The sequence below is a fragment of the Scyliorhinus torazame genome, chromosome 21 (assembly GCF_047496885.1).
Source record: "Scyliorhinus torazame isolate Kashiwa2021f chromosome 21, sScyTor2.1, whole genome shotgun sequence".
In the NCBI taxonomy this organism is placed as follows: Eukaryota; Metazoa; Chordata; class Chondrichthyes; order Carcharhiniformes; family Scyliorhinidae; genus Scyliorhinus; species Scyliorhinus torazame.
Genome location: NC_092727.1, coordinates 123,773,524 through 123,798,265, shown reverse-complemented (window position 1 = coordinate 123,798,265; position 24,742 = coordinate 123,773,524). Strand labels below are relative to the sequence as shown.

General features: G+C 45.1%; 1 protein-coding gene across 1 annotated transcript in view; it reads left to right on the top strand.

Moving 5' to 3' along the window:
- The first annotated feature begins 216 nt into the window (after positions 1-216).
- lasp1 (LIM and SH3 protein 1) overlaps positions 217-24,742 on the top strand; it is a 186,872-nt gene continuing 162,346 nt past the window's right edge. Inside the window, exon 1 of the mRNA XM_072487444.1 lies at positions 217-487. Coding sequence (XP_072343545.1) covers positions 419-487 — 69 coding nt within the window. The 5' untranslated portion in view covers positions 217-418. The remainder of the gene's footprint in view (positions 488-24,742) is intronic.

Below are 24,742 nucleotides of genomic sequence, written 5' to 3'. Positions count from 1 at the left end.
CAGCATGAAATCGATTCACTGTAATCCTCCAACAGACGCGATACACAAAACCAGCACAACCTCACACTCGATTGTTTTCGACAAATAATAAAAACGGCAGTTGGATTAATGATTACACACATTCCTGCGGAATAGAAGCCTGGTTTCAAATTGCCCCTTCTGGCTTCCTGAACGTGCGCGTCTACATCAACGTGCGCGTTTCCATCCAACCCCTTGTTGGATGTGTAATTTCCTCCGAGCGCGCTCTCAGGGGCCCCTCCTGTTTATTCCCTGGTCAGATTCAGAGAGAGGGAAGAGCTTCCAACAGAAGCAGAAAGAAGGGTGGAACGTAGTCCGAGGAGATTGCAGAGAGCGAGTTGCGTGCAGTTGAGAGGTCGAGCGACAAAGGCAAAAAAATAAATAAAATCAGCTTCCCAAAATGAATCCATCTTGTGCCAGATGTAAAAAGATTGTCTACCCGACCGAAAAAGTCAACTGCCTGGACAAGGTGAGCTGGAATCGACACGATGTTTGCGCACTCGGTGCTCTCCTTGATCAGTTACACTGTAACTCGTCAGTTACACTGTTGCGAACCCTTGCCTCAATTTCCGCTTCTTCTCCTCGCATTTGCTACATTTTGTAACATTCACCGTTGAAGGCGCCAAGGAGGCGGAAGTATATATCTCCCCCCCCCCCCCCCCCTCGAATGTACATTTCTTTTTCACTCCACATAGACCCACAGAAAGATTTATCCAGATGTAGGGGGAGGTCTTGGAAAACATTTATTCTTTTTTAAAAAAGAGAATGAGTTTGTTCTTTGTATTTTTTTTTGGTAAACAAAACTTATTTTATGTTCGCTGTCTGGATTGCTGATTTTAAAATTCAGATCAGCCCCTGTCTCCTCTTCCTCGCTTTTCTTCTCTCTTAAACGTTTCAAAATCGTAACTTATCAGGTTTTTTTTTTGGGGGGGGGGGGTGGAATAAATCATTTAGTTTGCGTTGGATTTAAACCTCAAGAAACAAAATCGATCCAGACCAGTGGTAAGGGTTTGGAATATTGAGAGTGTTTTAGTTGGAGATAAGGCTGTTTTGAAGGGCGTGGATCGATTTGTTCCACTTTAAAACTGGATCTGGAGCTGATTCATTACAAAACATGGGCAGCTTTGAGGATCACTGTAAAAACATGATAACCGTATTACTAACCAGTAGGTTCGCTCTCTTCCAGTCCACCCCGTCAAAGAAATAGTGAAATAATTTAGCAATTCCCAAAAGGCGATCTGTCAACAAAAAAGGGGCGACTGAGCAATAAAGGGTGATTAAGAAGAAAACTAAGTGGGGTTTTCAACTGTTCCCCTCGCCCTCCCCTCCCGAAAAGGTTTTTCTGGGCTGGATTGAGGTTTGAATGGTGTCCTTGTGATACGATTCTTGGATCGTATAATCTTAGCTCAAGTCTTTTTTGTGAATCAAGTGAAAGTAATGAAAGAGGGAAGGAAGGAGAAACAGCGTTGATTGAGAAACTAAATTGTGTTCCTGGGCTCCTAGTCTGTTGTAAACACGGTTGATTTTTTTTTATAGGAAATAACTTTTTTTTGCCCCCCCCCCCCCAATGTTGCTGGTGCCTGAATTCTGTTAGTGGGGATACATGCGTATATGTCCACACAGTGTCACTGGACTGGCCAACCACGGAGACGATGGTAAAAGGTCCTGCCGATGCTGGAAATCTGAATTTTTTTTTAAATTAAGGGGCAATTTAGCGTGGCCAATCTACCGAGCCAGCACATCTTTTGGGTTGTGGGGGCAAAACCCTCGCAGACACGGGGAGAATGTGCAAACTCCACACGGACAGTGACCCAGAGCCGGGATCGAACCTGGGAACTCGGCGCCGTGAAGCAGCAAGGCTAACCCACTACCCCACCGTGCTGCCCTAGTGGAAATCTGAAATAAAATGCTGCCAGCACTTTGCTCGCCCTGAAGTTTCTCAGTCTCCAAATGTTGCTTGACCTGCTTGAGTATTTCCAGCATTTTATATGAGATGGACACAAATGAACGAGTGAAGAAAACTGGGGATTTGGTCCCTTAGTTGAGTTTCCCTTTATTTCTTTTAAAAAATAAATTTAGAGTGCCCAAATCATTTTTTCCCAATTAAGGGGCAATTTAGTGTGGCCAATCCACCTAGCCTGCACATCTTTGGGCTGTGGGGGCGAAACCCACACAAGCACGGGGAGAATGTGCAAACTCTACACGGACAGTGACCCAGAGCCGGGATCGAACTTGCGACCTCGGTGCCGTGAGGCAGCTGTGCTAACAACTGCACCAACGTGCTGCCCTCCCTTTGTTTTATATGTTAAAAAAATCATATGACCTATTGTACCAGAACTGCAGCTGTCCACACTGAACTAACCATAAGTAAACTTGGCACCTTTCTGTATTTTCGCACAGTGCAATGTCTTCTACTTACAATAACTTTACACAGTCTTTCCACAACTTTTGGATCTAAGCTTTGTTCTTTAATTTAAATTTAAAAATATATATATATAAATTTAGAGTGTCCAATTCATTCATTCCAATTAAGGGGTAATTTAGTGTGGCCAATCCACCTACCCTGCACATCTTTGAGTTGTGGGGGCGAGACCCACACAACCATGGGGAGAATGTGCAAACTCCACATGGACGGCGACCTGGTGCTGGGATTGAACCTCGGTCCTCAGCGCCGTGATGCAGCAGTGCTAACCACTGTGCCAGCCCCTGAACAGCAAAGTAACAGCGATCAGATAATATGTTTCTGTGATGTTGACTGATGGATGAAATTGGGGGGGGGGGGGGGGTTACCTCTCCACTATCATTTGATGGCTCCAAGGGATCTTTTATGTCCATCCGAGGGGTTAGACGGGGCCTCAGTTTAATATCTTTCAAAACGTTAGCACCGCTGACAATGCAATGGAGTGTCAAACATGTCCTGGATTGAGACTTGAACCTAGTGACTCAGGCGAGTGTGCTGAATCACAGCTGATGCAGATAGGAAATAAATTGAATGGATTTAGACAGGAGCTAAAATATTAATATAAGTAAACTTTAAAAATGTTTTTAAAAAATAGAGACATTTTGATATGTCACAAAAAAATGTTTCTTGGGGCCAGTGAGTGTGTTTAGCAGTAATTATGAAATTAATATGCCATTATACACCACATTCAACAAGGTGTAACATTTTCCAGGGTTTTTATAGTGAGACTAACAGTGGAGGAGTCAAAATTCACATCAGTTGAAAGACATTCATTGACTGCAATCTGGAGGAGAGGGAGTATTGAATCAGTAAAAAAACATTTGGACTTCCACTTTCTTATTATGCATGTGTCTGGTTCTCCAAGTTGCTTTCAGTTTGGGGGAATAATTACAGTGGTTGCTTACTGTTTTTCAGTCATTATCACTGCAACTTCTGGGGCATTAGTTTGCTTGAGTTCGTGACAATGGCACGTTGAATGCAGATGTGGAAGCTACTTGTTTCCATGATGTAATGTGGAACCGATGTACAATACTCCACATATGTACGATTCTCCACATAGGACGGCACAGTAGTTAGCACTGCTGCCTCACAGTGCCAGGGACCTGGGTTTTATTCCAGCCTCGGGCAACTGGAGTTTGCCACATTCTCCCCGTGTCTGCGTGGGTTTCCTCTGGATGCTCCGGTTTCCTCCCACAGTCCAAAGATACACACGTTAGGTGGATTGGCCATGTTTAAAATTGCCCCTTAGTGTCCAGGGATGTGCAGGTTAGGTTGGGGGGAGGGTCGGTGCAGACTTGATGGGCCGAAAGCCTCCTGTACTGTCAGGATCCTATGGATTCAAAGCAGCAACTGTAGCGCAGTTAAGTCGGGGTGGATTAGAAGATTATCTTTGTGTTTTAAAGGCACGTCCAGTTTCGTCTTTGATTTTTGTGATAGTGAATGTAGCATGCTGCTACCCCGTCCATGTTGAGTTGGCAGAACTCAATTGAAACATGGTAATGAAATTAGTCTTGGTGACCTTTGATAGGGGAGTCAAGGAGATAATCAGCTCAGCATCATTCTTCTGATTGTTATTCAGGCTCAAATGCTGGAAAGAATACATGCCCCTTAAAATTGACCCTTTATCCAGAGATCTGCAGGTTGGGGTGGGGGGGGGGGGGTGCTCTTTCAAAGGGTCGGTGCAGACTCGATGGGCTAAATGGCCTCCTTCAGCACTGTAGGGATTTTGTGGTTCTTTGTGAATTTGGATAACATTGAGACTTGGCTTCGTTTGTGATGCATTCAAACCCTCCCCCACCGACGTACACTGGCAGCCGTGTGTACCATCTACAAGATGCACTACAGTAACTCGCCAAGGTTCCTTAGACAGCACCTACCAAACCCACGATCCCTACCATCTAGAAGGACAAGAGCCGCTGATATGTGGGAGCCCCACCACCTGGAGGTTCCCCTCCAAGTCACTCACCACCCTGACTTGGAAATATATCGCCGTTCCTCGTTCCTTCGCTGCCACTGGAAAATATCCTGGAACTCCCTCCCCAACAGCATGTACCTACACCTCAAGAACTGCAGTGGTTCAAGAAGGCAACTCACCACCACCTTTTTTTAATATAAATTTTTTCCAATTAAGGTGCAATCTTTGGGTTATGGGAGCTGAAACCCACACAAACACGGGGAGAATGTGCAAACTCCACACGGACAGTGATCCAGAAGCGGGATTGAATCTGGGACCTTGGTGCTGTGAGGCAGCAATGCTAACCACTGCGCCACTGTGCCGCCCAATAAAAAAGAATCTTAATAGCCCACCATTAACACTGGTATGTTATGGATAATGGACGCGATTTTCCCAGCCTTGCGCCGGGCCGGAGAATCGCCGCAACCGCGACACGCCGCCGCTCCGAGGTGCGGAGAATCAGCGCCATTTGGGCCGGCGTGTTTGGTGCGCCGCCGGTTGCGGGCCGCTGTCCGCGGCGGGGCCGCCGATTCTCCGGCCCAGATGGGCCGAGCGGCTGCACGGAATAAGCAGAGTCCCGCCGGAGCCATTCACCCCCCCCTGGTCGCTGCCGGCGGGAACTCTGCGCGAAGGATCCGGGGTCGGCCTGTTGCGGGGGGGGGGGGGGGTGGCTTCCGATGGGTCTGGCCCGTGATCGGGGCCCACCAATCGGCGGGCCGCCCCCCCCCCCCCCGGGCCTATTTTGTTGCACGCTGACCCTTGAACACCCACGCCATGTTGCGGCAGGGTCGGCGCGCTGAAAAAGTCCCCCGCGCGTGCGCAGGTTGGCACGGCATCCACTTGGCGCCGGGAAGGGAGGCTGGAGCGGCGTGAACCGCTCCAGCGCCGTGCTGGCCCCCTGTGGGGGCCAGAATCGGTAGTCCCCGTGCCCGTTTCGCACCGTCATGAAACACGACTGCGTTCATGCCGGCGTGAACACTTAGTCTCCATTTTGGAGAATCGCGCCCAATATCTTGGTTGAGGCGGTTGGAGAATGGTCTATGTCTCTGTAATTGTATCCTGGTGTGAGATAGCACTTAAGGAGTAATAACTGGGGTTTGGCACGCACAAAATAATTTGCATTATATAGCATCTTTCAATGTCCTCTGGGCATTCTGAAGCACTTCATACGTAATTAATTGCATTTTTGAAGTTTTGCCACAGTTCTATGGCGGGGAAACCATAATAGGAGCAGAATTAGTCCATTCGGCCCATCAAGTCTGCTCTGCCATTCAATCATGGGGCCCAATTTATGTACAGAAAGGTGACAAACAGTGTGAATATGACCAGTTTTAATGTTGGTTTAAGGATAAATATTGGCCAGGACCTCAAGACGGCTGCCGCTACTATTCAAAGTAGTGCTACAGAATCTTCTACAACCAACTGTGGGAGCTGGTAGGACTTTGATTTGATGTTTCCCCTGAAAGATGACCCCTCTGGTGGTGTAGTGCCCCCTCGGTACTGTACTAGTCCAGGTGCTCCAGATTTGGAGTGGGGCGTGACAGTATGACTGACTTGACACAGCACCACCATTGATCCATGGCAGATATGTTATTGTGCAACAGGTAGGAACGTGTTGTGAACATGTAGGTGCTGGTGGATATCAGATTGCAGCAGTGTATAAAACAATGGTTTTGACTCTGTGCCCAGAAACTTGGTTTGATGGTTGATGTGCTCCAGTTATTGAATAATCAAAAGATCTGTGGGCTCCAGCGATAGCATTTTGTGACTGTAGCTGACAAGAACAGGAGCAATTGCAGGCAGGTTGTGCCGTGGGCCACGCTGGTATCACACCTTTGTATTCTTGGGATTTCTTTCATGCTCTTTGTCTCTCCAAAATATGGTTTGTTTTATTATGTTGTGCCTCTGGATCATCACCAAATTGGTTGATTTTCATTCTGTTTAGCACAGGGCTAAATCGCTGGCTTTGAAAGCAGGCCAGCAGCGCGGTTCGATTCCTGTAACAGCCTCCCCGAACAGGCGCCGGAATGTGGCGACTAGGGGCTTTTCACAGTAACTTTATTTGAAGCCTACTTGTGACAATAAGCGATTTTCATTTCATTTCATATTAGACTCCCAAATGTTTTGTCCGTTAATTTTCATGGAAATGCACTTCCTGACAAAGAGGCTTACAATCCTTTTTCCCCGCCCTATAAATTTAAGAGTGCCCAATTTTTCTTTTTTAGTGGGGCCTGTTCACCAACCCTGCACATCTTTTTGGGTTGTGGGGGTGAGACCCACACAGACACGGGGAGAATGTGCAAACAACACACGGACAGTGACCTGGGGCCGGGATCGAACCAGGGTCCTCGGCGCCGTGAGGCAACAGTGCTAACAACTGCGCCACTGTGCAGCCCCAGAGGCTTACAATCCAGTAGTACTTTTTGACAAGCTCCAGATGTCCCTAAGTGCTCTCCAGCCATGAGTCTTTTGTGAAGTGCAATCACTGCTGTAATATAGGAAATGCAGCAGCCAATTTGTGCACAGCAAGCTCCCACAAATAGCAAAGCAGTAATGGCCACAACATCTCATTGACTGGGCAGCACATTGAAGAACCCCTTACCCTTCTCCGATGGTTCAGTGTATTATATGAAATGCCACCTCTGACAGCACAACATTCCCTCACCATTGCATTGAAGTGTCAGCCTAGGTTACTTGATCGAGTCTCTGGAATTAAACTTGAACCTACAGCCTCCAGATTTCAGCAGGAAGGAATATAAATAATGAGAAGCCCATTTGATTTTCCCCATCCTCACCGCCTCCATGCCAACTCCTGGGTGCCAGCTGAGGCTCGGTGGGTGCCACATTTGCTCTGTGTCAGAAGGTTGTGGGTTCAATGCACAAACAGGCTCAGTTGGTAACATTCAGCAGACTGGAGGAATTGGAAACACTACCCTAGGAGTTGCTTGTGATTTAGACTGACAGATTAGTGCGCCTTTGAGGAGAGTGTCGCATCTGTTCAGGTGGATGTTAAGGATGCCATGGTACTTTTCGAAGAGTAGCAATACATTCTGGAGGCGATTCCTCCTTCAAACAATGTCACAAAGATTAAAGTAACTGGCCATTCATCTTGATGTGTGGAATGGTTGCCTCATTCTAGCACTGCTGCCTCACAGCTCCAGGGATCCTGGTTCAATTCCGGCCTCGGGTGACTGTCTGTGTGGAGTTTGCACTTTCTCCCAGTGTCTGCGTGGGTTTCCTCTGGGTGCTCCAGTTTCCTCCCACAGTCCAAAGATGTGCAGGTTAGGTGGATTGGCCATGCTAAAGCGCCCCTTAGTGTCCAAAAAGGTTAGGTGGGGTTACTGGGTTATGGGGATAGGTTGGAGGCATGGGCTTACGTAGGATGCTCTTTCCAAGGGCCAGTGCAGACTCGATGGGCCGAATGGCTTCCTTCTGCACCGTATGATTTGTGCATTTGACGTTTTCACATAATTAATTATATATGAAACATTCTGTGACACGTGAGCTGTAAAAGCGTTAGTAAAGAGTGTAGTACAAACCAGGTATTGTGGCTTTAAACCCAATCTAGTGGAAATGGATAACAGTCACCAGTGAAGTAAAATATAACTATTTCAAACTATTTCTTTATTTTAATTTCTTATTATAAATTTAGAGTACCCAATTCATTTTTTTAAATTAAGGGGCAATTTAGTGTGGCCAATCCACCTAGCCTGCACATCTTTGGGTTGTGGGGGCGAAACCCACGCAGACACTGGGAGAACGTGCAAACTCCACAGACAGTGACCCAGTGCTGGGATCGAACCTGGGACCTCGACGCCGTGAGGCAACAGGGCTAACCCACTGCACCACCGTGCTGCTCTGTAAACTATTTCTTAAACTTGTTTACAATTGCTGATAATTATGAATTTAATATTATGAATTGTGAAATAGTTAAACCTCACGAAGATGGTTAAAACAGATTATCTGATAATGATCACCATGTTGTTTGTGGGATCATTCTCTGCCCAGATTGGCTCTCCATTTCCTACGTGACAATGTTTCAAAAGTACTTCATCTACTTTAAAGCACTTTCGGACATCCTCTGGACATGAAAGTTGCGATAGAAATGCAAGTCGTCTTTTTTTGCTTTCAATAATCTTTGAATCTGTTGCAAATTTGATTCGATTCTGATGCAAAATGCTCCCTCAGTTCTCAAACAGTTAAAGGTTTTGGAGTGAGGACCTACTGTACGTTGCTAAAAACCCCACATGCTGTTGTAATTGCAATAAAGAGCTTGTGTGGATGGTAATTAACAGAAAGACATCCACAAATTGGAGGGTTGCGGAGTGGGCTGATTAACTCATTGGCAATTATTCCAGCATTGCACTAAATCAGACGGCGATTAATCCCGGTTATCTGGGCGCTTCCAACCTAGTGGTTGTAGATTATGGAGCTCAACCAGTTATTTTTGAGTATTGATTGGCTGAGATGCAAAAATCCCTTCCCCTCCCAGAAGTGACAGTAACACAGCTGAGTTTTTCTATTGCATTAGACACCGAGGACCCTGGAAATGTAGGTCAATTAATAAGTCTTAATATTTTGGTGTTGGCCTTTTGACGGAACTGCTTTGCATGAAAGGCTTTGAATGTTCAATTCACCGAAGCACAAAAAGATTGGGCTGTAATGTGAGTGCTGTCCACGTGTGAAAATTTGATCTGTCTCGGTGAATGGCCCAAGTGTGGGAACGAACCAAAATTGAAACAGAAAATAAAGAACTTACTTTTCTACAGCAACAGGATTTCCCAAAGCGCTTCACAACCAAATAATGACTTTTTGACGTGTAGTCATTGGTTGCCTTATTTCCCGACATTCCAATAATTTGCGCAGAGCAAGATCCCACAAACAGTAAATGGCCTAAAGTTAAAGCTAAACGTGATTCAGTAGAATCAGCTGAGGGTGCTGGTTGGTGATGAGGGAGGAAGACTGCTGCCACTGAGTCAAGGAGGACAATTAAAAATAAGCGATACGCACTGTGGGTTTTAGAAGTTGGTAGATGAGGTGCAGAGTTTCACAGTTTGGGGGTCCTGTTAACAGTTTCGGAGGTTGTGTGACGTGTATCGAATGCAGAGAGGAGGGAGAGCTTGGTCAAAAGTACAGGGTTTTGAAGGTAGAGAAGTGTGGAGATGTCAATGGAATTTGATTAAGTAAGGGCAAGGCTGTTGAAGGTTCTGACATGATGAAAGCTTGGGAAATAACCACAAAAGAGACTAGACAGCCTAACCACCAGTGTAGAGCTTAGTGAAGGATAATTGTGTCTATCTGGCAAGACAAAGGCTGCAACTTTTCCTGCAAATATCTCTTGCAAATATCTTGACGTCCTGTTAGAGTGACAGGAATGTCGTATTCAGGTGCAACCCCCACACCCCCCCACTCCCCTCCAAGTTCCAGGGCCATTGAGACCAGTTGTGCAGCTCTGCACCACCTCAACTAGGGTTGTCAAATCTCCTGTATCGTCCTGCTGTCCTTTTGAATTGTACATTCATTTCCAAGACACTGCCGCAAGCAAAGGGAATTGGCACATTTAGGGAAACAAATTCCCTCTTGGAACTAATAAAGGCAAGTATTCAAAAAATGATAGTGGGGATTGGGAGGGAAGCTGTTGGACAAGTCAAGCATCAACGTCGGGCCCGTTTGCTTTCCAGTTGGCATGAGATGCTCTGTGAGAATGGATGTGTGGGCCACCCAGAGGATGGAGTGGGGGGTGGTTAGCAGTCATGCGATGAAACTTCTGGCAATGCAGTTGACAAACCTAACTCACCTGAGCACGATTGATACAATTGATTTGTATTTGGGGCTTTCCTGCTCTGTGTGTGTGTGGATCAAGCTACTCAGTCCAGCCGTATAATGAAATAATGGGGGAGGAGGAATACCCAGATCGTGTGATTAACTGGAGATGGCTCTGAGTAACAGCAGAAACACAACTCCCAAGGCTGTCGCTATTATATTTTGGTTGTGTCAAGGCACTGTGAATCCTATTAAGCTTGTCACATTTATGCCTCTCTCCTATAGTTGACTTTCTGCCACGAGTTGGGTTTTGTCAAACTGCATACTCCAGCTAGTTGCTATTTTATATGCGGAAGTTTTGGGGGATTTTCAAACACAATAATTTGTGAAATAAAATTTCTGGTATCTGTTGTTTAATTGTTAATCATTATAAGGAAGAAAATGATAAGAATTGAGTCTGTATTTTTGTATTACTCCAAATCGTACTCAACAATTTCTATTTGATATCTAGGCCATTTCAACGGGCATTTCAAAGTCAACCACATTGCTGTGGATCTGGAGTCACATGTAGGCCAGACCAGGTTAGGAGGGCAGTTTTCCTTCCCTAGAGGACATTAGTGAACCAGATGGGCCATCATTAGATTTTTCATTCCAGATTTTTATTTTCTGTCGTGGTGGGATTCAAACCTGTGACTCTCGAGCATTACTTTGGGTATCTGAATTACTAGTCCAGTGACAATATGACGATGCTACTGCCTCCCCAATTGGGTAATTTGATACATAAATACCAATCCGTCCTTTCGCTTACAGTTTCAAATTTACTCGCAACCTCGGCTCCAGCAGAGTTTGCGCATTCTCCCCGTGTCTGCGTGGGTGTCACCCCCACAACCCAAAGATGTGCAGGGTAGGTGGATGGCCACGCTAAATTGCCCCTTAATTGGGGGGAAAAAAAATAGAATTGGGTACTCTAAATTTATAAAAGAAAATCCGTGGCATAACTGCGACCTGCTGGATGCCCCAACGGGGCCCTTACACTTAGAATCATAGACTCTCGACAGTGCAGTACAGAAGGAGGCCATTCAGTCCGATGAGAGTGTGCAAACTCCACACAGGCAATCACCAAGGCCGGAATCGAATCTGGGTCCCCGGCGCTGTGAGGCAGCTGTGCTAACCACTGTATCACCCAATCGCCCATCTGTCTTTAATTGTTCAGATGTATTACAGGAATCTTGAAATGCAATAGCTCTTTTGAAGGATATAATAACTTTAATTTGAAGCTGGAGTTTTAACATGCAATGTTGCATTTCCATTGTGCGTGAGTTGACCATGTGTCTCTCCAGACCTTTTACACTCAGCCGTAGATGGCAATTGTTTGCGTTGGCACACCCAGTCATTGTATTGCTGCTTCATTTAAAGAAAGGATTTGTATTCATACAAATGAAGTTTTGACATGTCTCTTTTTTCACCAATACTCGGGAAACATTATTTACAAAAATAAATCTCAATGTTCAACTGGCTGCTTTAATAAAATCACGACTGGTTGATTTGTTGAAGGTTATTCTTTAACTATTTCAACAACAAGTTAGCATATGGAAAAAAAATCATTTTGATTCCTCTTTTCAACACTTGCCCATTGAAAACCGCACTGGCAGATACAGACTCCTGAACTATTCCCTGCTGGTTTCAAAAAGCTCACCTGTGTGTGAATCTGGATATTAAGGCTGATGAGCTGCTCGACTGTGGAGACACCATATTTGTGCCCAATCTGTTCCACACAACCATGCTTACAGTAAAAGTACCCAAGAGAATACGGCTATAGGATTACAGTTGACCTGATTTATTTTTTCCTGCGTAAGCCTGAATTTGAGGCCAACTGCGCACTCTGCATGTATTTTGGTGTTGCTGCGCTGGTTTTCAATGTTCGCCCTGCTCAGTCCGGTTCCCTTACCCCAGTGATAGAATGGAGACACAGTTTTTGTTTTATTTATGAGACGTTACAAGCCTGGCGCTGGGACAAGGGAGATTGATTAAATAGCACAAATGATGGGAGCTGGCTGACCGACTTCAAACTGAACTGGTGCCAAAAGAATCCTGGAATAAAGCAACGTGGGAGACCAGCTGGATGAATTTTCTCTCTATTACTCAGCAGAGTCTATCCGGTCTATGAAGTCTGGCTCCTGACTTTGAGCATGAAGGAGCCAACAGAAGGGACTGAAACAGAGTGCAATTCATAATTGCAGCGTTAAAAACTCCTTCACTGTTGCTTGAAGGTTAGCTCGCTGGATTGCTGTGCTGTAAGTTATTAGAGGTCATGTTGCATTATTATTCTTGAATCCATTATCAAGGGCTTTATCGTGGAACATTAACAAAGCAGTGGCAGGATCAGTCAGAATCAGCATGGATTTATGAAGGGGAAATCATGCTGGACAAATCTGTTGGAATTCTTTGAAGATGTAACCAGTGCAGTTGACAAGGGGAGCCAGTCGATGTGGTATATTTGGACTTTCAGAAGGTGTTTGACAAATTCCCGCAAAAGTGAATTATTGTGCAAGATTAAAGTGCATGGGGATTGGGGGAAGTGTTTTGAGGTGGAGTCCAATAAGGCTCTGTTGGTGTTGATACTTCATATGAGCCTCCTCCTTATTTCCTTTTGCCTATTCAACCTATCCTCTATCTGTCCCTCCCTATCTCTGTAACTTCTTCCATAGAAAAGTTACGGCACAGAAAGAAGCCATTTGGCCCATCTTTGTCCATGCCACCTTGAGGACGCCCAGGTGCCCTTTTTAATCCCACCTTTCTGCATCTGGCCCATCGCCCTGTAGCTTACAGCACCTACGGTGCAGATCCAGGTACCTTTTGAAAGAGTTTAGGGTCCCTGCCTCCACCACCAACTCGGGCAGCGAATTCCAGACTCCCATTACCCTCTGCGTAAAAAAAGTTCTTCCCAGTGTCCCCTCTACACCTTCTGCCACTTATTTTGAATTCATGTCCCCTGCTTCTAGAATTCTGCACCAAGGGAAACAATTTTATCTTGTCCACTTGATCTCTACCCCTCCATCAAGTCATCCCTCAGCCTTCCTTGCTCCAAGGAAAATAACCCCAACCTATCCAATCTCTCCTTTAGCTGCACTTTTCTATCCCTGGCCACATTCTTGTAAACCTCCTCTGCACTCTCTCCAGAGCAATAACATCCTTCCTGTAATGTGGTGACCAGGACTACACACAACACTCCAGTTGTGGCCGCATGGTGTTTTACATAATTATTTTCTGTTATTCATTTTATGGGATGTGAGTGTCGCTGGTTAGGCCGGCATTTATTGTCCATCCCTAATTGCCCTTCAGAAGTTTTTCTCTCTCTTTTTTTCTAAATTTAGCGAATCCAATTCTTTTCCAATTAGGGGCAATTTAGTGTGGCAATCCACCTACCCTGCATATCTTATGAAAAGAAAATTACTGCGGATGCTGGAATGTGAAACAAAAGAGAAAATGCTGGAAAATCTCAGCAAGTCTGGCAGCATCTGTAGGGAGAGAAAAGAGCTAACGTTTCGAGTCCGATGACTCTTTGTCAAAGAGTCATCGGACTCGAAACGTTAGCTCTTTTCTCTCCCTACAGACGCTGCCAGACTTGCTGAGATTTTCCAGCATTTTCTCTTTCGTACCCTGCACATCTTTTTGGGTTGTGGGGGTGAGACCCACGCTGACACGGGGAGAATGTGCAAACTGCACATGGACAGTGACCTTGTGTGGTTCTGTGTAACACTTTGAGCTCCTGTGAAGCGCCTTATGGCTTGGTTTTTACTATGTTAAAAACACGAAACAAATACGAGTTCCTCCTCCTAAAGGATCATGTACTTACCTAATTTCCCTTGAAACGTGTCTATGCTATTTCCCTCAACTATTCCTTGTGGCATCAGGCTCCATTTTAAAAAAAGTTTCTCCTGAATTCCTTGTTGGAATAATAGTGACTCTATTTTGGGTTTATTTTCTAGTTTTGACATTCTGAACTTGCGTGTTCTCTTGCAATCTGTGTTCTTCTGATAACTGCATTTTATTATCATCAGTCTTCAACAAATATTAAATCTAAAGACCAATCAAGTACTGAGTCAGCCCGAGACATAATTAACTACTGTCCGCTGGGGAACAATTAGTCTCTGTGTATCTGAATAAGACTCTCTCTGTTCCTTATTTTAAGGGTCTTTTACCCTGTCTGTTTCCTGCTTGTCCAGGAAGAACTACGCACACCCTGAGTTGTTTTATTGTTTGGTTGGGTGCTCATCTTGCTGAGTAATGTGGAGAACCAATTGCTTAAGGCAGTGTTCATTGAAACCAGGTTTCTTAGCTGGACAGCTCATTCAATGGTAATATGATGAAGCTGTCAGCTGTGGCTATTTGCGAGCACAGTTGTCTCTGAGTCAGAGAGTTCCAGAGTTACAGAGTCATAGATGTTCACAGCATGGAAACTGGCCCTTTGGCCCATAGATCATAGAATCATAGAATTTACAGTGCAGAAGGAGGCCATTCGACCCATCGAGTCTGCACCGGCCCTTACAAAGAGCACCCTACCCAAGCCCACATCTCCACCCTATTCCTGTAACCCCACCCATCTTTTTTGGACACAAGGGCAATTTAGCATGGGCAATCCACCTAACTTGCACATCTTTGGACTGTGGGAGGAAACCGGAGCACCCGGAGGAAACCCACGCAGACACGGGGAGAACGTGCAGACTCCGCACAGACTCCGCACAGACAGCGACCCAAGCCGGGAATTGAACCTGGAACCCTGGAGCTGTGAAGCAACTGTGCTAACCACTGTGCTGCCCAGCTTGTCCATGCCACCCAGTTTCTATCACTAAGCTAGTCCCACTTGCCCACATTTGGCCCATATCCCTCCATACTCGCCCTGTCCATGTAACTGTCTGACTGCTTGTTTTTTTACACGCCTCTACCACTGTCTCTGGCAGCCTGTTCCAGATGCTCACCACCCTCTGTTGGGGAGCAAGTCCTACTCCAGAGTCTTGAGCGCATAAACTAGGCTGACCCTTAAGCACAGCATTTGTGGGAGTGCTACACTGTCAGAGGTGATGTCTATGGATGTGACTTTAAACTGAGGCCCCCCTGCTCTCTGGGGCGTAAGCAAAAGATTCTGTGAAGAAGATTTTGAAGAAGATATTTCCCTGATGTCCTGGCCAATATTTATTCCTTAGCCTACATTGTTAGCGATGTTCTGAAACACCTTACAACTGATGATGTACTATTGAAGTTCGTCACTATTAGAAGTGTAGTAGGGCAGCACGGTTGATGCAGTGGTTAGCACTGCTGCCTCAAGGCACCGAGGTCCCAGGTTTGATCCCGGCTCTGGGTCACTGTCCGTGTGGCGTTTGCACATTCTCCCCGTGTTTGCGTGGGTTTCGTCCCATTTTTAAAAAAAAAGTGTAGTAGCCGATTTGTGAGTACCAAGGGCTCACAAACCAAAATGATAGAACGGCCATATGAATTTTTTTTTAGTGGACAGTAGATGAGGGATTAGTATTGTCTAGGACACCGGAGAGAACACTCTTGCTCTTTGAAATAGCTCCCTGAGATCTTTTACATCTGCTAAGAAGGCAGAAGGGCCCTAGGTTTCAATGTGTCATCTGAAAGACAGCAGCTCTGACACTGCAGCACTCCCTCAGTCCTGGCAATTGGGTGTGTCTGTCCGAATTCTGTGATACTCGACTCTACCACCTCCTGACTTGCGCTCAGCGGCTGTACCCTTTAAAAAAAAATTACTTTAACAGAATTACAAAGCCAGAGTTCAGAGTGTGGATTGGGGCAAACCCCCAATCCAGCTCCTTGCCTGCTCCAAAAACCAATTCAAATTGAATCCAATTCATGGTTCCCACAAGAGAGACATACCAGATCCAGGCATTACACCTGACCTCATGCTCATCTTAGCTAAAAGGCCAAAAAGCGATCAGCGTCTGTAGCCTTGCTTCATAGTGACATTGCTACTTCCTGTGATGATAGGTAGACTATCATCTGTATGTAATATGAGTAGATCATCATCATCATCTGTATGTATATTATAAGTTATATGTTTTACTGCTGTAGTTCTAGCATCCGACCAGCAGGTGGTGCAAGTATGCAGGCATGTGACCCGGACGCATCATTTATTCCAGGACGAGGTGTTAGCAAGGAGTTGATAACAGTCGCGTATGACAGTAGCTCTGTAGTATCTTGGTGTAAGTTAGTGTTAGACCATTATTTCCAACTGTATTAACCTTAGACATTATAGTAATCCTTTGGAGTAGTGTTAGTAATGAATAGTTTTGTTGTAAAATAAGGTCTAATGTTCTTTGTTAACACTACCACATCAGCATAGTCAAAGAACATTACACTTCCTACACCGGCCATTGTTGGATTTGCCTGGAGGTTGTCAATTTGTGCTGAATAGTGATCCATCTTGTGTTGTGGGCTGATTTTTGTTGCAGGAAACCGGGTCAAACTAACTGAATCCATTTCATCTGGGATGTTTGCAACTGGGGTTAAAGTTGCATTTTATGCAGTTAATCTGTGCTGGTTTGAAACCCAATGAAAGCAAGTTACTCTAATTCATGAGCTGGCATGTCCTTTAGATTGGTTGTGTATCCAGGCAACATGAAACAGCTAATCTCTGCAACGTGAAATTAGCTGAGTTGCTAATTGTGGCTGTAAGAAAACAAAATCATTTTGAGAAGTGCTGTTGAGTTTGTGAGTGTTCCCTTGGTGTTGGTTGCAGCTCTCTACATGATATCTGGATTTTATCCAATCAACCTAGAATATCTCTTCATCGGCGAAGAGCACTATAACTCCGATGGGTTAAATTTTCTCATCCATAAGACATAGGAGCAGAATTAGGCCACTCGGCCCATCGAGCCTGATCCGCCGTTCAATCATGGCTGATATTTTCTCATCCCCATTCTCCTGCCTTTTCCCCATAACCCCTGATCCCCTTATTAACAAATCCGTAGACTTTATATTAAAAAAAAATCCTACTAAGTATTTCAAAAATGGAGATCTTAAAAGTTTGAGTCTGGCCCATTTTGCACTTGTCGTTCATTCAGTTATGTCTGTCTGCTCTGTGGTTTAGAAGAATGTGAATTAATCTCATTGAAACATTCAGGATGAGGAATGGGTTTGACTGAGAGGTTGTTTCCCCCTGGCTGGGGAATCTAGAACAAAGGGGCACAGTCTCTGGATAAAGGGGGCAATCATGTAGGACTGAGAGGGGGAGAAATTACTTCACTCAAAGGGCTGTGAATCTTTGGAATTCTCTACCCCAGGCGATTGTGGATGTGCCATAATTGAATATATTTAAGGCTGAGATAGATAAACACTTGGTTGCTCAGTGAATCAAGGGGTATGGAGAGAAAATAGGAAAGTGGAGTTGACCCCAAGATCAGCCATGCCCATATTGATTGCAGAGCAGGTTTGATGGGTCACATGGTTTCTATGTGTTCTGTTTCTGGTCAGACTCACCTGAATTCAACGGGATCCTCCTGCATTTAAGTCTGAGCTCTCTGATTTCAATTGATGTCCTGAGAGGTACCAAGTGCATCTTAGCTCATATGTTGAGCTCGGCTTTCCTCTTGTACTTTTCAGCAGTGTTTTTCAAACTTTTTTTCTGGCGACCCACGTTCACAGATTGGCCGACTCTCGTGACCCATGCCACATTCACAAAAGATTCTCCATAGATACTTCTAAAAACGTCATTGTTGACACTTCTGTATTATTAAATGTAAAATCGTAAATTGAGCTGCTGTTTCGCCTTAAACGACAGCTCCACCCTGACCTTACTAAAGGGTGAAACTCAGGATTATTTTATATCTTCACACCCATTGTTAGCATTTGGAGAATTGCCCGCAAGCACTGGAAAGATTAACAGGCTCAATTTTGCATAGTTTCACAACGTCATGTTCTCTCGTTTAAAACATAACACGACCTCTGATAGGAAATTAAACTTAAAACTTTGAGTTCAGAAACAGGAGCCCTAACTGTTGAATGAAAAACACGGCTAGACAGAATGTCACTGGACGCCTGTCAATACCGTTTCTTGGATAATTATGGAACAGACAGAAAACATGCTGAAAAAAGCAATGCTGGGCACAACTCAGCTGGCCAGTATGCAAAACGTGCAGACACATTCCATTCCATACACCTGCAACATTTTACCTGCTCCAGTATACATGAGTATAGTTTAGTCGCCAGCTAATGCCATCCTTGGCGAACAATTGAAGTCCTGGTGGAGGTAGATGCAAAAGTCCTTATGGTGCGGGAATCAATCCAGTTGATGGAGTCCATGTCGCCACATGGCAGAGACGGATGTTTGGGGACAAGTACCTGGGAGGAGGGGGTGGATAGCAGTGGGGGAGGGGAGGAACAAAAGGAGTGTTCTTGAAGGACAAGAGCCCCGGTGTGGAGAGACAATTGGGAAGTGGAAGTAGTGGACAATAGGGGCTTGCACGGCGGAGGCTGTATGTCCGGGTTAACTGAGAGAATGATGAAAAGCACGCAGAGTTTCTTAGTGACACACTGAACTCCCAAAATAACACCGGTCTCGACGCTGAACACAGTAGCCACCCAAAGAGAATTTTACAGGTCTCTGCAAACTGCCCCAACTACAAGAGGCAAGAAGTTGCATGGCACCGACTTCTACATCAGCCTCATGTGGTCATACACTGCACAGGAGTGAGAATTTACCCAGAGAGAAAACGTAGAAAATGGTCAGGTGATCTTTGTGGATCATTTTTGGTCAAATTTTGGCGTCCCATTCTACACCATCCCGCGACCCATCCACGGGTCGTGACCCCTGCTTTGAAGATCACTGCTCTATAGGAGTTTGTCCTTGTTGTTCAAGGCTTGATGTGACCCCTTTGGGCCTTCTCGTACCTTGCGATCCAATATAGCTCTCCTGAAGGCCTGGTGGTTCTTTCATTGATGTGCACACAATCAGCAAGTTGATGCTCTATGCATGTATTTGGGTTTACATTCAAATACACACAAGATACTGGTTAGCAAAAATGAGAGCGCTCAGAGTTGTGAGCATTTGTGAGAAATTGGGTAGGGGGGGAAGATAATTGAGACAATGGTTTGGTATTCCAATTTGCAGGATGTGACTAGTGGTGACCCCCAGGACGACCTTCTGAGGCCATGGCTTTTCACTTTTCAATGACTTGGGTGAAGGAATAGACAGCTGTAAGTAAGAGCAGAGAGTGGCAAAGAGACATTGATAGATTAAGTTATTGGGCAAAGCTGTGACAGATGAAGTTCAGGGGGTTGGGATGAGGGGGGTAGGGATTGTTTGCGGTAGTGGTGATCAGGTGCTCCCAATTCCCAAATCTATCATTTTAGTTTGGTACAGCGGGAATTATCCAGTACCCAAGCCGTCCCATAGCAGGGACTTCCAACTTGGCAGAACAAATGTTTGCCGCTATATTTTAACACAGTCATGGCTTTGTGCACGAGTCGGACCTGTTGACTGGGAAACTTGAGCAAATTTTGTTCTCCCTCTTCAACTGACTCCTTTCTCTCTTCAAGGTGGATACTTGCATTATGTGAATATTTCTCCATCGGGATAACAATGTAAATATGGGCAACACAGTGGTTAGCACTATTGCATCACAGCGCCAAGGTCCAAGGTTCGATTCCCAGCTTGGGTCACTGTCTGTGCGGAGTCTGCACGTTCTCCCCGTGTCTGCGTGGGTTTGCTCCGGGTGCTCCGGTTTCCTCCCACAAGTCCCGAAAGATGTGCTGTTAGGTAATTTGGACATTCTGGATTCTCCCTCTGTATACCCGAACAGGTGTCAGAATGTGGCGACTAGGGGCTTTTCACAGTAACTTCATTGCAGTGTTAATGTAAGCCTATTTGTGACAATAAAGAATATTATTATTATAATCCAGTGAGAGTCAGCAACCTATCTAATGAGAGAAGAGACGGGAGAAGTACTGACAAGAAAATTGCTTTGAAATTACAAGGCACAAACAAGCCATTTGACCCAACTCGAACGTGCTGGTCTTTATTCTTCATCAGTTCCACAGCCAAGAAAACTTGTATCTATGTCCTCTTGTCTTAGACCCTTCATCATTGGAAACAACCTGATTCTATCTTTCCCATCCCATCCCGTCATAATTTCAAATACCGCTGTCAAAATCACTCTGTTTTAAAATATTATGTTAATTTTCGGAAACATTTCTTCGTACTTGTAATGCCTTGTACCATGCTAGTGAACCTAGGTTGAACCCTCTCTATTGTCACAGCATTCAAAATTGCCCCAAGTTCTTACTAAGTTTCAGCATAGATTCTCCATTACACCTTGCTGTTTAGAATCTGTACCTCTCGCTGTAAAACCTAATATTCCCCAATTGCTTTTAAAAAAAATGATTGATCAGTTAGATTGATGCTTTTGATTGGGGACCCCAATTTACTCTGTTCTTTTACACCACGATGTTTATGAAAAGTTTATGAAAACATTGAATATGACTTGCAAGTAGCATCTTTCATGACTGCCAGGTGTTCTAAGGAGGTTTACAGTTGACGACGTACTTTTGAAGTGTAGACATTGCTGTAATGTAGAAACATGGAAGCCAATCTGCGCACAGCAAGCTCCCACAAAGATGTAATGTGATACTGACCAGATAATCTCTCTTTGTGATGTTGATTTGAGGAACAAAACATTGGCCTGGATACCAGGGATAGTTCCCTGTTCCTCTTCCACATCACCTGAGAAGGCAGATGATCTAACGTCTCAACTGGGAGAAGGCACCTCTGACAATGCAGCACTCCCTCCGCACTACAAACTGGTGTGTCATCCTTGATTATTGTGCTCCAGTTGTGGAGTGGGGCCTGAGCCCACAATCTTCTGATCCGTAGGCGACAGTGCTGCCACCATCCATGGCTAATACACAAGTATACTGGCTAGTACGGCTCAGGAGTGTCACGCCAGGTAGGGTATTTATCAAGTGAGCCGCACAATTGTCAGTACAGGTCTCTACAGGAAAAACTCCTGCCCTGTAGGTCAGTCCTCTCTGCCACAGTGTTTATCTCACGGAGCTACAAAATTCCCACAGAAATCTGTCTTCCTTCGTCAGTTACAGGAAGTTTAATTTGGCTGAGCACAAGTGTTTATTTCAGTGTCTGGATTACTGACTCAATTAAAGCATTTGGACAGCAGAGTATTGTGATCCATTAGCATGTTCTGTCACCCAACAGCAATGGAGTTAAAACAAGTTGTCAACAACTTGCTGCCTTGTATTCAATGTTTCTTAATTGTGCAACACTGTTTATTTTTAATGCCATTGTGATTTTTGTCCCAGATTGCTTGTAGCTGTATCCAGGAGATTAATCCTTAATTCCTAAAAAAGGGTGACAACTTTCAATTATATCCCAGTCTTGTGTTGCTCAATCAGGAGAAGAACAATTTGGCCGTTGAAATCTCATTAGTATATATTCTCGGGTGTCAAGTCGTCCCTGATCTCTAAAGTGGCTAACCCAGAGAACACCCAGTGTGAAAGTTCCCATGGAATAGTGATTTTTAATGACTTCGGGAACAAACAACCCTTCAAGTTTCAATACATGTTGGTCGTTAAACCTAATATGTGCTTTTGCATTCAGTTGACTGCCACTGACTGCTAATCCAGGTAGTGTTGGATCCAATAAACAAATTCAGAGTCTGCTGTTAGCAGAAGCTAATTGTTTTTTGACTGGAAGCCAATTGACCCAGAGACTGGAACAGTACAGAAGTTTCAGTCTGATGTGCATTGGCTGTAGGACTATGGGAGAGGGCTGGTCTGAACGCTGTACCTCAAATACTGGTTGTGAATTCATGGTTCAGCATGCAAGTGATCAATTGTAGTAATAGCATTAATGTTCTTCGCCATCATTAAAAAAAAAATTTAGAGCACCCAATTCATTTTTTCCAATTAAGGGGCAAGTTAGCGTGGCCAATCCACCTACTCTGCACATCTTTGGGTTGTGGGGGCGAAACCCACACCGACACGGGGAGAATGTGCAAACTCCACACGGACAGTGACCCAGAGCTGGGATCGAACTTGGGACCTCGGCGCCGTGAGGCAGCAGTGCTAACCCACTGTGCCACCGTGCTGCCCGGTTCTTCGCCATCATACCGTGTTTTGGGACAATTGAAACAATCTTCATTCAAAGAATCGTACAGAGCAGATTTGGTCCACCATGCCCATACCAACTCCTTGAAAGAAGTGCCACCTACCTCTGTCTCCCACAGACTTGCAAAATCTCCCTTTCTGAGCATCTATCCGATTTGCTTTTCCAAAGCTATAATTGAAGCTGCTCCACTGCCCATTTAAGCCATAACTTGCCATTTAAAAAAAAATTCTCTCCATCTCCCGCAGATTCTTTTGCCAATTATCATAAATTGGTAACCTATGGTTACTAAGCTTCCTTTTCAATGAAAACAGGCTCTCCCTATTTACTCTAACTAAACCATTCATGCTTTTAAATGACCTGAATTAATCTCCCCTGAATCTTCTTGGTTCCAAGGAGAGCAATTCCAACCTTACCACTTTCTCCACATATCTGAAGTCCCTCATTCCAAGTTAATCCAGTTATTGAAAAAGAACTTGGCAAGCTTTTTCCTGACCCTGCGTTATGAACACACTTGTAACCTTGGGTGGGGGAAGAACTGAAGAATCAGTCAGAATTCCTCTCCTAATGATGATCCAGTGAACCTTTATGGTAGCGGCACTTGGATGCATTAATATTAACAAGTCCGATAGCCACTCAGTTTGTGCTCATTGTCGACAAAGGGCTCTTTGGGAATGTGGATCTGCACACCAGCAAAAAACTGTGCTCCCTTGGAGGGCCTGGAGATGTAAGAGTGAGGAAGAAATAAAAGTTCAGTGGTGACAAAATTGCTACGTAGCTCTAATCTCTGTCCAAACAAAAGAGTTGTTAAATCATGTTAATCAAAATAGTAATCCCCCTTTTTAATTGGCTTTTGTTTTCTCCATTCTTTCCATGGACGCTACCACAACATCTTGTATTTATATAATGCTTGGATGTAGTAAAATACCTCAAAGCGCTTCACGGGACTGTTATCAGACAGAATTTGATACCAAGCCTCATGAGGAAACGTCTGAACATGTGAACAAAGCCTAGATCACGGATTGAGGTTTTAAGGAGAATCTTAAAGGATGTGGAGATGCAAAGGTTTAGGGAGGGAGTTCCAGAGCTTTGGGTTTAGGCAAGTGTTCTTTCAACTTTTTTTCCGGGGACCCATTTTTACTAACCGGCGAACCCTCGCCATCCACGCCGGCCGACCTTCGCCACCCATGCCGGCCGACCTTCGCCACCCACGCGGCGTACCTTCGCCACCCACGCCGGCCGACCTTCGCCACCCACACTGGCCGACCTTCGCCACCCACGCCGGCCGACCTTCGCCACCCACGCGGCGTACCTTCGCCACACACGCTGGCCGACCTGCGCGCCACACCATTTTCTCTTACCTTGTTTGTTGCTGAGATAAATAGAGGAAATGGTTTTGGGTCCCTTTGGCCCCAATGGTCCCTTTGTCCCTTTGGCCCTCCGAATTTGAAAATAAAAGGTTGCAACCATATTAAAAAACACGCGGCCTAACTGCGCATGATCAGGCACACATGCGCAGTGCGGCCAAATTATTTTTATCTGTTCCTGGCCATTTTGAAGGCCATGTGCAGCTGGCTGTTGCGCGCGGATTTGCGCGATCGGGAGCGCCGCGACGGATGGCTCCGCAACCCTCCCGACACCCACCCGCGGGTCGTGCCCCCGAGTTAACAATGCCTGGTTTAGGCAGCTGAAAGCATGGCCTCGAGTGGTGCAACAATTAAAATTTGGGATGCACAAGAGGCAGAATTAGAGGAATGCAGTAATCGTCGGAGATTTAGCACATAACCGTTTACTAAATTATTGAATGTGGTGTGCAGTGCTACCTCACGGCGCCGAGGGCCCGTGTTCGATCTGGGCCCCAGGTCACTGTGCATTGGAGTTTGCACATTCTCTCCATGTCTGCATGGGTTTCACCTCCACAACCCAAAAGGTGTGCAGTGTAGGTGAATTGACCACGCTAAATTGCCCTTAATTGGAAATAAATAAACTGGGTACTCTAAATTTATATATATAAAAAAAAAAGAATTGGGTACTTTAAACTTTAAAAAAAAAATTGAATATGTGTGTAGGAAGGGAAGCCAGTAAAACTGACAGTGAATCACATTTGGGAATAGAAGAATCTATTTGCTTTCTGAATAGTTTGGAAAGGCGAGAGGCCGAGAGGAGGGATGTGTTGGACAACCAATGGAGACTGAGTAAGACATGTTCATTGGAGACAAATGGTCATGTGATGACACCGTCAGAAATTCGTTCAACCAGTGCTGGTGACTGATGGTTGAGAAGCAGGATGGTACCAATGAATGTTGGGTGTTGAGATAAATTGACCAGCTAATGTGGAATAGGTTGAGGATGGAATGTGGGCATCTGTTGCGCGGTAGTATGACTGTTGGTGGGGGGGGGGGGGGGTGAA